At 38.7% G+C, this 17,060-nt stretch overlaps 1 protein-coding gene across 1 annotated transcript in view; it reads left to right on the top strand.

Moving 5' to 3' along the window:
* The window catches only part of NYAP2 (neuronal tyrosine-phosphorylated phosphoinositide-3-kinase adaptor 2), a 288,126-nt gene that overhangs the window by 202,914 nt on the left and 68,152 nt on the right, over positions 1 to 17,060 (top strand). The window contains exon 4 of the mRNA XM_065927627.1: positions 13,820 to 14,029. Coding sequence (XP_065783699.1) covers positions 13,820 to 14,029 — 210 coding nt within the window. The remainder of the gene's footprint in view (positions 1 to 13,819; positions 14,030 to 17,060) is intronic.

Raw genomic sequence — 17,060 nt, 5'->3', positions numbered from 1 at the left:
AAGGCTGTCACTCAAAACCCTCCTTCTTCTTTTCTATGTAAATTCAGACCCCATTCTTTTCTAATATAAGGCCTCGCTAGGCAGATTAAACTTATTATAGAACCCGAAACACTGTTCCTGTCTACCGTTTGTTGAAAGCATTTGCTTGTGCTATTTTGTCAGACTGAAAGTTTGTTGTTAGACAGAATCAGTTTTGGGGAGGATAGACCCAGGGAAAAAGCCTGAGAGCCAGTTTGGGGCTATTAACACAGGAACTTCAGGGGTTCAAGGTGTGTGAGGAAAGTTCTAGAAGGGGAGGTTGCAGGGTCTGGATGGACACAGGCTGTTAGCCTCCTGGACCCCTTGCCCTATGGTGAGAGTGCAGCAGGAGGAGAATCAGAATCAGATCCTCTAAGGAGTAATGCCCAGGTACAGGGGCCCCAGTTGCCCAGGGCTAAGGGTGACACTGTCTTTATTTAAATCTGCTCCAAATAAAAGACATAGAACTCAATGATATTAAAATGTTAATTACATGATGGTATTTGAGATTTGGAAATGTCCTTAAAAGTGAATTTATGTTGTATAATGCGTGCATGCTCAGTTGCTCAGTCACATACAACTCTTTGCAACCCTATGAACTATCATCCACCAGTCTTTTCTGTTCATGGGATAGCCCAAGCAAGAATACTGGAGTGGGTTGCCATTTCCTCCGCCAAGGGATCTTTCCAACCTTGGGCTCAAACTCACGTCTTCTGCATTGGCAGGAGGAATTTTTTTTTAAACCACTGAGCTCCTTGGGAAACCTATTATTATACTGACCAGGGTTTTATGGGTGACTGATAAATATGGGCTTCTACTGATCATATTCACAGCCCACACTTCCTCTGTGGCAGACAAGAAAGACAGTGATTGCCTTCATGAATAATTCTCATTGAACAAAGCAGACCACAGCATTGACTGAAGAGAAATGCCTAAAACAGTCATTTCTGAGAGCTGGTCTATGCACATCATTTCTCTTCTCTAGCCCAGAGTAAGGGAACAGCATGATACTCACATTTTAAAAATAAAGAAGATCTCAGAAAGAGAATGTGCCATACTGGGAGTCAAGACAGTATTTAGAGTCAGACAGATTGGGAATCACATCTCAACTTTATTATTTACCAGTGTGTACTGGTTTCTTCATCAGTAAAATGAGAATTATGTAATCACAGAGCAGTTACTCAACAAACATCTGTTTTCTTCCACTAATTTCTTCAAATCTCTCCCTACCCTAAGAAAATTCCAGAGAGTGATGGAACTAGATCAAGATTTCATGTACAGTCTGTATGTTAGTCTTCTAGGGCATGACAAAATATTACAGGTAGGGAGACTTGTAAACAACAGAAGCTTATTTCTCAGAGTTCTAGAGGCTAGAAGTCCAAGCTCAAAGTATCAAGAGGTTTGGTTTCTCCTGAGGCCTCTCTCCTAGGCTTGCAGACGGCCACCTTCTGACTGTCCTCTCGTGGCTTTTTCCCTGTAGGTATGCATCCCTGGTGTCTGTTCCTCTTCTTACAAAGATCCCAGTCATACTGGATTGGGATCCCACCCTTATGACCTCATTACCTTAATTACCTATTTAAAGACTGAATCTCCAAAGATGGACACATTCTGTGTTAAGCTTCAACAAATGAATTGAGGTCAGGAGAGGGCATTGGAGAAGACCCTGATGCTGGGAAAAATTGAAGGTAGGAGGAAAAGGGGATGACAGAGGATGAGATGGTTGGATGGTATCACCAACTCAATGGACATGGTCTGAACAAACTCCAGGTGTTGGTGAAGGGCAGGGAGGGCTGGCATGCTACAGTCCGTCGGGTTGCAAAGAGTCAGGCAGGACTTAACAACTGAACAACAACAACAGAGGAGGGCACAGTCCCGGTTTGTAGCTGTGGGAGTAGAAGAGAGATGGAAAATAGTAAATAACTGGAAATTTCAATTATATACCAGAGTTTAAGTTTTTCATAAGTTTAAGAAACTGCAGATTATACCAGCCTCCTAGATAGGGACAATGTACAAAAATTTGATAAAAGACTTGAAGAAATCTTGGGAGAGCAAAGCTATTTAACAATGTTTAGCCCAGCATTTTCCCAACTTATTTAACTGTAGAAACATTTTATTAATAATACCTACAGTCTTAAGAGTTGTAGGTATTACATGCAGAATTTGTGTTTCACCCGTGTGAACACATTTGTTGACGGAGTTTGAGGTTTCAGCAAGTTGGTTGGTGTTGGGATGCAGAGAGAGGAGGAGCTGAGCTAGAAGCAAATTTTTAGAATATGTTGTAGACGGAAGTGAAATCTAGGCTAGGGTAACATTATATCACATAAGGAAATATCTGGCAAGAACCACTCAAAACCCTAATTTCCATGAAATTTCCCTCTTCAGATTTTTTTAATCAAGGACAAAGAATTAATTAGAAGGCTAAGCATCAGTCCCACCTCTAAGCTCCAACTAGAATAATATTTTTTGTATATATATATATATATACACACACACATACATATTGTCTATCCCTATAAAAAAACATTCAACTCTTTTCCTTTGCTCTCAGAATTTGCGATGAAACTCTTTCCCCGAGGAGATCTTGCATATCTGATCCAAGTCTCTCTCTCCACCTCACTTAGTACTGGGTTGGTCAAGGAGTTTGTTCAAGTTTCCCATACTATCTATGGAAAAACCTAAGCAAACCTTTTGGCCAACGCAATAGCTCTCACCTCTTCTCCTCTCTGCTCTAGCTATGCAGACCTTCCTCCCTATTTCAACTTGCATGAATAGTGGACAGTTAGCTTACCCTGGGCTACAACACTCATCTAGCCCATCCTCATCCTCCCCTTTACCACTTGTTGAACCACTATTCAATCAAGATTTCTTGATCACTCTACTAAGAAAATGTGGTGTCAGGCCCTTTCATTAGGCTCCACCATCTCTCCTTGTTCATACCAGAGCTCGAATACCACCTGCATTAGTTCATGTAATTTATCTCTCTCTCTCTCTCTCTCTCAGAGTAGAGAGCCCCATATGAGTAGAAGTCATATGATGTTTTAGTTCACTGTCCTTTTCTCTCACTGTCACAGTGCCTGGCATGAAAATGTCTATACAGATGGAGCAAGACATGTACATTTCATCATTGATCGAATAAAATGAGGAAAAAATATGTACTTTACTTGACACTTTTTTCAAAGCAATCCAAAAAATATTTCAGAGTGAAATGGTCAAACCAGTCTTAAAAAATTGCTCTTTCTTTGACTTTCTGACTTGTTTCAGTGTAACTGATAAATATCTCTTAATAGCTATGGCTTACTAATACAATCTACATTCCATCTGAAAACTACTGTTAACTTCTTCATTACTTGAATGTTGATATCAGAAGCTGAGTTGTTTGGGCATGCTTCCTGTCTGACTCCTTGCCACCCTATATGGACTGTAGCCTGCCAGACTCCTCTGTCCATGGTGTTTTCCAGGCAAGAATACTGGGATGGGTTGCCATGCACCCCTCCAGGGGATCTTTCCAACTCAGGGATCGAATCTGAATCTCTTGTGTCTCCTGCATTGGCAGGTGGATTCTTTACTACTAGCGCCACCCGGAAGGCCCTGAGTTGTTTGTAATCTGTACTATTTAGATTGACAACTGATTTCTCCCAAATATCATCGGTGGATTTTCTATTTATTCAATCTCCAAATTTCTGAAAAGAAAATTATTGATTCTTTTTAAATAAGGTAAATAATCCTCCTTATAGGAATTCAAGCAAAAGAAAGCAAAGCTGCACTGGTGGGCTGTTAGTTCAGAGAAACCTGAGTTCAAATCCATAGTATTTAAGACATTTACTGTGCACTCAATAGGGATGTATTTATCAGTTTTATAAAGTGGTTTTATTATAACTAGAGCTTAGAGAGAAGCATTGCTTGCTGAATACCTATACCACATTTGGCAATTTAACTCACCTTTTTGTCCTCCTTTTTTCTGTCAGTATGCCAATAACAACATTGCCCTCATTAGAAACTGAACGACCTTTTGTTTATTTATTTTTGGCCACGTCATGTGGCTTGTGGGGTGATCTTAGTTCCACAACCAGAGATTGAACTGGGCCCCCAGCATTGAAAGCACTGAGTCCTAACTACTGTGCCCTGGAGGAATCCCCAGGAACTTTATACTTAGAATATATTTTACAGGAGACAAAATGAGAAATACTGCCCATTGAAATCTGTATTAGAGTAATTCACCTGCTACAGCAAGCAACTCCACAACCTCAGTGGCTTAGTAAAGTATGACTTAGATCTTGTTCACGGCATGGACAAAACATATGTCACAGACATGTGATGACGAATTAATGGGTTCAGTGGGAAATGGACTATTTTCCCCCTGGTTATTGGAAATTTTCCTTCTGGTAGCTCTTCCAGCACTCAGGACCTCAAAAAAAAAAAAAAAAAAAAAAAAAAGAAGAAGAGAGAAAGAAAGAAAGAAAGAAATCCCAATCAGCAGGAGAGGGATACAAGAGAATGAGGATTCTGTGGGGAGTAGGACTAGACCTGGAGCTGGCATACGTTGCTTCCACCCACATTCTAGTGACCAGATCTCAGTTGTATGGCTCTCCTTGACTGCAAGAAATTCTGGAAAGTGTGACTTTTCTAGGTGCTCAGAGAGAAGAGTTTGGTCAGCATCTAACTAGTCTGTGCCCACAGGCCCATTTGACTTCTGCATTACAAGAATAAACAAAAGCATAGATTACGTTATTTGGGGGGCTTCTCTGGTGGCTCAGTAGTAGAGAATCTGCCTGCTAATGGAGGAGTCATGGGTTCATTCCCTGGTCTGAGAAGATCCCACATGCCACGGAGCAACCAAACCCTGTTCCACAACTACTGAGTCTGTATTCTAGAGCCCAGGAGCTGCAACGAGAGAAGCCACCACAATGAAAAGTCCACACACCACTGCTAAAGAGTACTCCCCGCTTGTCACAACTAGAGAAAAGCCTGAGCAGCATTGAAGACCCAGCAGAGCCATAAATAAATAAGTAAATCTTAGATTACATATGTTGAGGAAATTGTCTCTCGTTGGCCTGCAATGCTAGAATTTTTTAAAGAAAGTGTTACTAAAATCTGTCAACATTTGCATTATGCCTGATGACTTCACTGAAGGCTTTTTAGGTAGAGAAAATCTCTTGATGAAAAGAGAGTAATTAAATCATGTGGATATTTGTTTGAAAGTTTTTAAAGACCAAACACAGCCTTTAAAATTCTATTTATTATTCTACCCTATGAATAAGTACCATTCTTTGCAACCATAAAAGAATAACTTTTGAATATAAGTCAGTATGTGAGTTTCTGTGTCTTAGGGTAAGAGTTACCTGCTGGGCAGTGATCAAGAAACCTGTTGCTTCATCAGGTCTTTACTGGTTGCCATTTGTGTGACCTTGAGCAAGCTTTGTAAAAGCTCTGAGCTGTCTTTAGATGTTTAAAATAATTAGGATTCTTTGTATAGTCTCTCTTAGTTCTGTGCGTGTCATCTGTTTTATTACTTTATTAAATGGTGTGTGTGTGTATGCTCAGTCGTGTCTGACTCTTTGTGACCCCAGGGACTGTAGCCTGCCAGGCTCCTCTGTCCATGGAATCTCCCAGGCAAGAACACTAGAGTGGGTTGCCATTTCCTCCTCCAGGGGATCTTCCCAACCACTCCTGCACTGACAGGCAGATTCTTTACTACTGGCACCACCTGGGGAGCCTACTTGTTAAATGATCTGCCTCATCTATTTTATTAAAAGCTTTTACTTTACCACTCTTCTTAACACAACCATGGGTTTTGTTTCTGATTTTATTTAAAACCATGGAATCTCTCTCTAGCTGCTTGAGCTATTATCATTCTTTCTGTCTACATATATTTGAATAGAAGGCATCCCTTAGATGTTAGAATTGACATAACTGACCCCAAATGACAGAGTTCACACGAGAGAGAAGCAGTCATAAAAAATTTAAAACTCACCTCTGCTCCTCGGTGCCCTTTCATTGTGCAGACAGAGGAGCCTTTGCCTTGTTTTCCTTGGGGACTTGGGAGGTGGAATCATAGAAGGGCAAGGGGAGGATCCCAGAGCCCACCTGGACTCTTAGCTAAAACATGTCAGGCTGTCTGGCTCTGATCAGTTCCAGACGCCAGAGTTTTATAAGACACAGTGACATGCAGTTATTGTCCAGGACAGAGAGAATGGGAGAGCGAGAGTTCTGGATTTGTATTCTGAATATGATGTGACTAAGGGGAGACAGACTCCTTGCTCTAGATTCTAAAAGATATTTACTTAAGAAGAGAACTAGACTAGCTCTCTGAGTTGTTGCAGAAACAGGATGACCAACAACCAGCTAATGATGGTGCTTGGACAGAGGCCAACTTGAGCTCCATATAGGAGCTTTCTAGTACTTAAATATGTTTTCTGTTGAGTCAAGCTTTCCCATGAGATGGGAACACTACCATCTTGGGATGCCTCCCTACTAGGTAAGATGGCCATCAGCAATTCCATACACTCACACCTCCCTTTTGATGAGTTGTTGTATTTAGGATTTCTGGGATCTCTTTCAGCTCTGAAATTTGATGCCTGAATCTAATATACATCTGATAATACAGTTTAGTGTAGTGCTTCCTTTAGAGTCCAAATGCGTTGTCTTTTCCGCTTAATTAAGTTGCCTTTATCACCTTTCATTATTTCCATGGTTCAGCAGTGGGAATAGAATGGAGAGACTTCAATCTTGATTATACTGATATAAGGGGATAATTCTAAAGCATTCTTTATGCCCATAGCAAACTTGAATTCTCATCAGCATCATGAGCTTTGCTCCCTATATTTCCAAGCAACATTAAGTAGGTATTTTGTATTGAGGAATCCCTGTATGAAAGTGTGAAATTTTGAGTACAATAGCAGTCACAAACCACAAATTTAAAAGTCTCTTGTCTAAGTCATCTGAATCATGTAGATGTTCATGGAAGCAGTTAAGTGACAAGGTAAATTAATCTTTTTAAATATTGCAAAAAAAAGTCAAAGTAATCTTATGTCTCCCCAAGAAAACAGTGTTTACTGCTCATATTTATAAATAAATATTCATTTTCCCAAACAGATTACTTATTTTCTGGTCTATCATTAGCAAGTCAATAAAAAACATTTATAGGTTAACAAAAAAAATAATAACTTTGGCTACAGGAATTAACTTTTGTTTGTCAGTGAGGGTTATTGGTTCCTGCCATGGTCCACGTGCTGGCTGAGTTTGGAAAGGTTGGTGGGGAGGCTGAGTCATGGTCTAAGATAGGGTTTCATCTGGGACTTAAGCGCTAATAAGCTCACTGTCCTCAGTGAAGAAACAGGGATGCATTCATTCATCCCCTTGATTTTCATTGATGTCTATTTGATATTGAGTACCAACATAAAGATGTAGTCTTTAGTCTTAAGAAGTTTATGGTCTGGTGGGAAGATCATGTGTGTATATTAGTAATTACATGACCTTTCCAACCTAAAAAAACAACTTTGGAGAGATGACAAAACTGTCCATTTGAACCCATTGTGGTTCCCCAGACAGCCATAGGTAACGGTCCACCAGAACAAATTGTTTTCTTTGTCTCTAGAGCCTCAAAGGGGTTTTTAGGCAGTGGAAATTTGTAAGAATCTTTAGTGCTGTGTCACTGTTGAGAGACTGAATGTTGATAAGAAAGAGTGAACAAAGATTCAGGGAAAACTCAGTGTCTGGTGGGCAGCAGACCTGGGGGAAAGCCTTGACACCCATCCAGGAAGCCATGAGGCTGCAGGTGGCCCAGGGCAGAAAAGAGAGGGTTGAATTAGAAGCTGGAGAGACAAAGATAGACTCAGAGGCAACATAAAGTAAAAGTTAAAGTGAAGTCACTCAGTCGTGTCCGACTCTTTGCGACCCCATGGACTGTAGCCTACCAGGCTCCTCCATCCGTGGAATTTTCCAGGCAAGAGTACCGGAGTGGGTTGCCATTAGACAACATAAACAGCAGAGAAATGGGAAAACTTTGAGAAAGGACTTCAGAGTTAGCAGCATGAAGAGTGATGGATTGACATCCTATAGAGAACATGTTGGTCATGAACTGATGACTCCTGATCTTTTAACCTTATTTATCAGTCTTCAACCAAAACACTGTAAAACGTTTAAGACAATAATATGTAAAACACATAGTCTGAAAGACCAATGCAATGCATTAATATATGCTTTTATATAGCAAGATGAGATTTCAGTATGAAAATCAGATGTTTAGATCAATAGTCAGCACCCCATGGTAGAAGATGAGCAATTTCTTTGTGGTTGACTTCTTGCTACATGCTGGAGCTTAACTGTGATCACTGAAAGAACCTAGGTTCCACATGAAAATGTACCACGGTACCTAAGATTCATTTTGTTTAGGAAAGATTGTTACTAAAATCAATTGTGTTTTCAATAGGTATTAAGAAAACATTGAGAGATATGGATATGGATAAACACATCCTTATTCCTTTGGGTTTCAGTATTCCTTAGTCTAATTGTCTACTTTCCATTTGTCTCTGTTCAACAGCTATTTTAAAGATTTGTTTTTATTTTATTTAGGAAATGCATTTTGTAGGAAGCTGTTCTTGAACATCCATGGCAAACCTGGTTTACTCACCAGTAAAAGGTTCAATAATACATTTATGATTTTCCTACTGATTTTTCAGATTTGCCTTCTACTTAGATGTGAATGTACAGGGGCACACGGCTGAATAATATGATTTCTGCAAGTTTCTTGTTCAGGTTTCCCTAAATATACCTGCCAAAATTCACTGAAGTCTAACCTCTGGGACCTGAAAACAAAAGAAAGGAGAAAAGAAAGAAAAAAACCCTTTTTGTTCCCAAAGTTGTATTGGACTTTTATTTAGTTGAGGTTTGAGACCAAAGTGACCCTTCCCTGGTGCCTGTAAGTAATTTGAATGAGAACAAAGAAACTGGTGTAGGGGGAGAGGCTTGACACACATCCTCAGCCTTTCATATTTAAAATAGTGTCCAAACCTGTAGGAACAGTATTGAACCCAATGATGAATTAGAGCATTTTTTTTTTTTTTTAAGTTTGGTTAGTTTCAATTCCAGTGGTGGAAGACTCTGTGTGTGTGTGTGTGTGTGTGTGTGTGTGTGTGTGTGTGTGCGCGCGCGCGCGCGTGCGCCGCATGAGAGAAAGAGAAAAGAAAAAGTTTTAACTGCTTAATGATGGCAGGGGAATAAAACCTAGAAAGTGATAATAAGGCAAACATCTCAACGTTAAGTTTGAAATCTGGAAGAGAAAGTGAGTTCAAACAGATGGGTCATTAGGTTCTGAGGCTGTGACATTTGGAAGCCAGAGTCACATTTTCTTTGAAACTGTGAATAAACAGCTTGGAAATAGTCTAGGATGTTCTTTTCTGATACTCGTTTTATTCCATTTGACTCAGGGCACAGAATAGCAATTGTCAGTTAAATTGTCTTGCTGTAATTAATTGCTGGGATGTATTAGTTTGAAAATATTTTTTCTTATATTTGATTTCAGTATGACTGGGACTGAAGCTTATATATGGGTCCAAGGATTTTTCTGAGGCTGTTTTATGGAACTGCCCTCCTGGTTTAGGTTCTGTCTCATAGAATTATATTTTTGACAAGTGTTTATACAACTGCATAGCATCTTGATGCTGTAAGGGATTACAGTAATGTGGAAATTAGTGAAGACCAGACAAATGAGAACACATGGGCTATTTATTCAGACTTTGCTGTAGCAAGGCAGTCAGCCACCAGGATTGGCAGAGACTCAAGGAAGGGAGAAAGTGCAACACTTTGTAGTGGGAAAAAGGGATTGCTTCAGGTATGCCCCCAGTGGAGGCAGTTGGCATAGGCGAGTTGCAGGCAACCTAACCTAGAAACAGGGTTGTTGTTTCGTTGCCAAGTCCTGTCCTACTTTTTGTGACCCCCTGGACTATAGCCCGCCAGACTCCTCTCTCCATGGGATTTCCCAGGCAAGAATACTGGAATGGGTTGCCATTTCCTTCTGCAGGGGATCTTCCCGACCCAGGGATCAAACCCATGTCTCTTGCATTGGCTGGTGGATATTTACCACTGAACCATCTGGGAAGCCCAGAAGCAGGGTATCATATGTTATTGTTAGGGGAACATATCTGACTTTCTCTGTTTGGTCCTATGTTAAAAGCAGGGATAAAAACTGGGGAAGCTGACAGTTTTTAATCAAATCCTGTCTGTTTTGGGCCAATTCTTATTACAGTTTGCAAGAGATAGCAGTTCAAATTCTCTGCAAGTCTGACTTATGCATTGCAGGTTAGCTGTCTAGACTAATTATTGTAGATAATTTTTTGTAGATATTTTGTAGAAAATATTGTAGATATTTTTATATGTGGTCTGGCAAGTTTACATCTGTATCTTCAGTCTCTCAATGATTACCCAAAACAAACAGAAAATAAATAAATTCATGAAGGACGAATTGCCACAGTTTTTTTTAAATGAATACAGCTTTTTACCTGTGTGGCCCTGTTTCATTTTTAAAATATTAAAAACGTAGGATATGATTAGATCCTTCAAATTAATTTGGGAAAGTTAGGCAGGGCTGGTCTTATGTCCATTTTGTAGTTAAGCAAAGCAGAGCTCCAAAAGAAAAAGCCCAGGGCTCCGTGTCATGGGTCACCAGCCATGTGGCCACAGTGGTTAAGGATTCCAGCTGGGCCTCTCAGATCCCTCTCCCAGCTGCTTACTAAATTACAAACTATTCCATCTCTGCCCCACAGATTCAAATAACAGGGAACCAAAGTGTGACATTTGTCTTATCACACTGCTGGAAGATGATGAGTGTTTGAACTTACATGCCAAGAAAACAAAATACAGATTCTCTGAACCTATTCTGTCACTGTTCACTATAGTCTTTCTCAAAGATTCTTTATTTGGATTAAACTTTCAACCTGGCAAATTTTACAGCTTATGATTGTCAGGTAATTAGATTTTTGAAAATACCATTAGCTCTGTGCCACTTGAATACATTTGTATCACTCACCGGATCCCCTTGTTCCATTAGGAATGTTGTATTTCCTACACACATTGGAAAGATGCCAGAGGATTTAGGAAAACCACTCCATAAATGAGTTAGTTACATACCCACTGAGCAATATGCTAAGAGCTAGAGGCACCAATGGAAAAAAAAACAAAAATCAACACTCAGATCCTGCCTTTAAAGAACTCGGGGCCTTTTAAGAAGAGCAAGTACACAGAAAAAATGATACAAGACAATGTCAGTACAGAGATGTTATCCCACCATGGGCTATGTCTGGGGTAGGGTGGCTTCAAAGGATACTTAAACAGTAAAGATGACTGAGGAAAGAGCTCTCCAATGAAAGGAAGGGATATAAGGGTTTTCAATGCAGGTGAGGTAGGAGATAGTAGCTATAGAAACCAGCATTGCTTTCGTCGGAGAAGAAGTAGAGAGGAAGAAGCTACAGCTAATTTATCGATGTTTCTTGAATATAGTGTTCAAGTAGGAAGTGAAAAAGTTAAATAGACAAAAAAGTGAGATGGAGAATCATGTGGGTCACGGGGAGCTTAGACATACTTCTGTAACAGGAAGCTTCTGGAAGGATTTTAGCCAAGGATACATTATGAATAGATTTGCATTTTTTTGTTTTTGTTTTTTGTCTTTTTAATACTTATCTCTGTGCACTACAGAATGACTATCACATCAGTTCTCTGAAATAATGTTATTCTGAATGTAGCAAGCTGGTATCACTCCTAAAGCATATTTATTTACTACATGTGCTCTTTTAAAAATTAGGAAGTGATTATATTTTTAAAAAAAGTTTTCCAAAAAAAAAAGTCTTCCATAGGCTATTTTTTTAAAAATTGAAGAGTAGTTTATTTACAGTGTTGTGTTAGTTTTAGATGTACAGCAAAGTCATTCAGTTTTATATATGTATATACATTCTATACATAGAAATTTATATATGTATGTATAATTTATATGCATATATACATTTATATATGTACATGCATTTCTATATGTAGAAATACATATGTATAGAAATGTATATGTATACATATAGAAATGTATATGTATAGAAATGTTTATATGCATTTCTATGTATATATATGTTATATTATATATATGTATCTCTATATTTGTTGTTGTCTAGTCGCTAAGTCGTGTCTGACTCTTTTGCAACCCCATGGTGGACTGTAGCTCACCAGGCTCCTCTGCCCATGGGGTTTCCCAGGCCAGAATACTGGAGTGGGTTTCCATGTCCTTCTCCAGGGGATCTTCCCAACCCAGGGATCAAACCCACGTCTCCTGCATTGGCAGGCAGGTTTTTTACCAGTGGACCATCAGGGGAGCCATGCATATATAATATCTGTCTATCTATCTATTCATATATATTCTTTTCAGAGTGTCTTCCTTTATAGATTATTACAAAATATTGATATAATTCCCTGTGCTATCTGGCACATCCTTGTTGGTATATATTTTATATACAATGCATATAATTTGTATAATATTATAGTACTATATAGTGTGTATCTGTTAATTCCAAACTATATGTGCTTTTAAATACTAATGTATATGACTTACAGAATGGCTATCACATCTAGTCCCTGAAAAAACACTTGATCAAATTTGCATTTTGGACAGATCACTTTGGCAGTATATGGAGCTTATTTTTTGAGAAGTCAATCAAGGAGGTAAGTTTGGTGATGATTAGAGCTTGAACCAGAGCAGCTGAGATAGACATGATAGAAAGAGCAAAAGAAGGTAAAACAAGATATTCACAAATAAAATCTGTAGAATTTGCAGACTGATGGATTGGAGAGTAGCAGTTAAAAAAGAGATAGATAAGTTTCTAACTTAGATGGTTAGCAGAACAGAAGGAATCATTAGTTTAGTTAGAAATGGTTTCAGCACAGTATGTGAAATGTTAAATTTGTTTTAATCTAAGGGACATCCAGATGGAGTCATCCAGTAGGCAGTTGGATAAATAAGTCTACAGCTCAGGAGAATGGTCCAGCCTTCCCATAAACTATTTAGAAACCACCAGCCACCAGACAATTGCTAGTAGAATCCTGGAGGATGAAATCACAGAAAGAATATATTCTTTCAGATTGTGACTGTATTTTTTAGTCAATACAACCCAAATGGAAGGGACACTTGGAGGAAGAGAAGGTGTGAATGACACAGAAAAGGTGTTAGATAACACACCACAGAAAAATGGCCATTAGTGACGCCAAGAGAATTGAAATTATCAATAAGAGAGCAAACAGAGATTAATCTGATTACTGTCTTATTGTAATGACTTAAAGAGAGTAGTGGCTTAGAAGTGTCTTCTAAATTTGCCAACTAAAAGGCACTAGGTGATTTTAGCAAAAGTACTTGTAGTAGAGTGGCTGGGCTGAATTTATGTCCCAGGGGGGTAGCAGAATGAATGGAAGATGAGAACGTAAAGAGGAGTGTAAAAGTGCTTTTTATGAAGTTTCCTTGAAGATTTGCACCAGGGAGCAGTTACTGAAGAATACTCAAGGTTCATTGAGGTTCTCCATTCCGAAGGTATAACTGTTTCTCACTGATGATAACCTGCAAAGCTGAGAAAAACAGGCCTGTGTGATGTGTCCCTGATTTATTTAAATGTTATCATCTCCAACACACCTAAGTTTCCAAAAATACGTTAAAATATTTTATAAAATATTAAATATTTTCTAGAAATTAAAAAAATTAAATATTCTTTAATTTTTAAAGGAATCTGGGGAGGATGTGACTTTTGTTTAAGAGTGTATAATTCTGGTTGATACACAGAATCCACAGAGGACCTGAAGGTTCGGAGCCACAGCACGGAGCCAATACCAAAGTTGGACAGCAAAGAGAGAGGCCATCATGGGGCATCGTCCTCCAGAGAGCCTATCAAAGCTCAGGAATGGGATGGGACCCCTGGACCACCTGTGGTCACCAGCAGACTGGGAAGATGCTCCGTGAGCCCCACATTACTAGCAGGAAACCACAGCTCAGGTAAGAAAGAGAGTAATCCCCTGAATGGTAAGTCCTCATGGCTCTAGAAACTGTTTTTATGCAATTATCCCTTAGAAAACCATAACTGCAGATATCTCTGTGAGACAGTGTAAGCAGCCCTTCGCACAAAACAAGGGAACAGTATGTGGTACACCCCAGGGAACATTCTTCACATGGATGATGGAGAAGTGAATGGTGCTTTTCAGGGCTGTACAATGCAGCAACCCTGACAATTCCAACCGTCTGTACTAAATTTCTTAAAAACACAAAGCAAAACAAAACAAAAAACCCTAGGGGCTCATCTAAAGCAGTTTTCATTTATAAAGTTGAAGTAATTTAGAGTTTATGCCCCTTTTGCTTCAAAAAAGATTTTAGACTACTGGAAAAAATAAATAGGAAGTAACATGGAGAATAAAAATGTAGCAAAGATGATTGGACGGCAGTAGAGAGAGTAAATATTATAAAGCATCTGATGTCATAAGATGAAGACAGTAACTAGTCATTGGGCAGGGTAGTATATGTTTCCATATAAGTTGAAAGAGTTACAAAATTATAATCTAATACATCTTAAATTCACAAGTTGAAATAAAATCTGAAATGCAATTTTGCAATGTTAATTTTTGTTGTTTAGTCGCTAAGTCCTATCTGACTCTCTGCAACCTTGTGGATTGCAGCAATATTAATAGATAAATATTATTAAACAACATTTTAAAAGATACAGAATATATGTGCTTTGAACTGATTGATTGACATGGTGGATTCACAGAGAACTGTCAACTGAAATAAACAACAATCAGGCAGACGCCTGTAGTTTTCAGGTTTCTATTCTTTAAGAGTGTTAGGACTCTGAAGAAAAGACCAATCCTTTAATGTTCTTTTCAACTCTGATAGTCATCTTGGAAAGCAATTAGCGTGAATTTTGCCTGGGGTCTCTGACTGTCATGCACAAGTTAAAATTGGAACAGGATGAATGATATATGTATTGGGAAAAGGATGCTTCCAGAACATTAGCCAGGCGAGGCAGAACAATAGCTTCCTCAGACTTAAATGTAACTAAAAGCTTTGGTGATATTGCCATATCACATATCATATGGGTCATCAACTTAATAGCGTGAGTTCAAATTTCAGAGAAGGAACATGTGAATTTAGGAGAAATCTAAAAATAGATTTTTGATCATAAAATATAAATATCTATAGGTATATGAGAAGATAGCTATTCATTTTGTCATGAAGAAGAAAAACACAGGAAACAAATGGAATTTTGTAGGATAAAAGCCACTTCCAAAGAAGGTTGACATCACTTTTCTATTGGGAATTGTGATTCATTTTAGTTTATTTATTAGTGTGTTATTAAGGTATATTTTTGGTTATTTTGTTATTAGTATATTATTAGCTGTATTGTTTTTAGTTATTTGATTATTAATATATTAGGATCAGTAATGTTTTTAATTATTAGTATATTTTTAGTGATTAAGTTTGTGCCACTATCCAAAAAAAACAAAAACAAAACATGTATAGTATTTGCTCCTGTTGTCACCACAGATATTTTATAAAATCCAGAAGCATTAGCTGAATGCTTATTATGTAACAGCCACTGTTTGAGGATCTGTGAGTACAGTGATGAGTAAGACATCTTCATATTTGGGGTCTCAAAGGCAAGTGCAGGACAGATGAGTGGATCATTGCAATAGAATGTATTGTATACAAATAATGTGCAAACCTAGTAGGGAGAAATAAGTTAATTTTTCTTGGGAGGGTATGATTTCAGGGAAAACAATGAGAGGCTTTTGGTGTATAGATGAAATCATCATTGCTTAAAGAGGTAACACGTTGAGCTAGAGCTTGAACTGTCAGAAACCTGCTCTCCAGGAGGACACGGAAGAAATGTCTGCCTTCTAAATGAAAATCTGAAATACTGTAGGATGGAATCTAGGCTGCGACGATTTACAGAAGGTTTACTGAAGAAACCGCAAAGTAGGTTGGGACCAGATAGCAAGAATCGTGAAGGGCCTTGTGCATTAAGCAGAAATTCTTTCAGGCACAGAGTACCAATTAGCAGTGGCTGAAGTAACACTTGGTTCTGTAAGACCCTGTAGCCCTGGAACAGGAGGTAAGCGGTTACAGGATTCTTGTAACTGTTTAGTGATATCATCGAGGCCCCAGAAACTTTCTGTCCTATAACTTCTCTTTTGCTACCCTGGATGGTACCTTTGTGATCCCAAGCTGAGGAGATGGTTCTGAGTATCATGTTCCAGCAGACTCTCTTTTTGATCTACTTGGGCAAATCTGGGAAGCATCCTCTAGATCAATCACTGAGTGAAGAGGAAGGGACTTCCACGAGCTTATAGAGGGCCTTTCTTTCCCTTACATAAAGAGACCTCTGCTTTATACCTGAAGATGAAATCAACAGTCTATTTGCTGGGAGTGTAGCATAAGCAATGGACATCTGTCCCATTGTGGTTAGGTTTGACACATTATGTGGTGGACTTTTGTAGTCATCTGTATATTTTTAAGATAGATAAAATATAAATTTAGTTTTCATCATGAAAAGCCTAATGATAACGCCAAGGCTTCAAGCATTGGTGAATGGGAGGCCCATTTATTCAGACAGAGATAGTCAGCGTTGTTACTGAGTCCAAGCTTGTACTGCTCACTGGATGATAGGCCAATAAATTGAGAGATGAGTTGTTGGGGCAAGGAATAGTGACTTTACTAGTAAAATCATCAGACCCAGAAGATGGTGGACTAGTGTCCCAAAGAACCATCTTCCCCAAGTTAGAATTCTGGCTTTTTTTATTCTGAAAAGAGAGGGAGTGTGACTGGTTGTTGTCAGCTTCCTGGTGCCAGAATCCTATGTACTTGCAGCTATCCAGATAGGTCTGGTAATGTGTTCCTATAAACCTCCAATAAGACAAGTGTTATTTTCTGTTCTGTAACTTTTTACCTTTGTATGAATGGGCAGCTATTATCAGATACTTGAAAATGTCCTATCTTGTATATACATTTCAGGCTATAGGCAAACTTGGCTTCC

Source organism: Muntiacus reevesi, chromosome 3 (assembly GCF_963930625.1).
Source record: "Muntiacus reevesi chromosome 3, mMunRee1.1, whole genome shotgun sequence".
NCBI lineage: Eukaryota > Metazoa > Chordata > Mammalia > Artiodactyla > Cervidae > Muntiacus > Muntiacus reevesi.
Note: the sequence above shows the minus strand (reverse complement) of the source record. Positions and strands in the feature narration are given on the sequence as shown.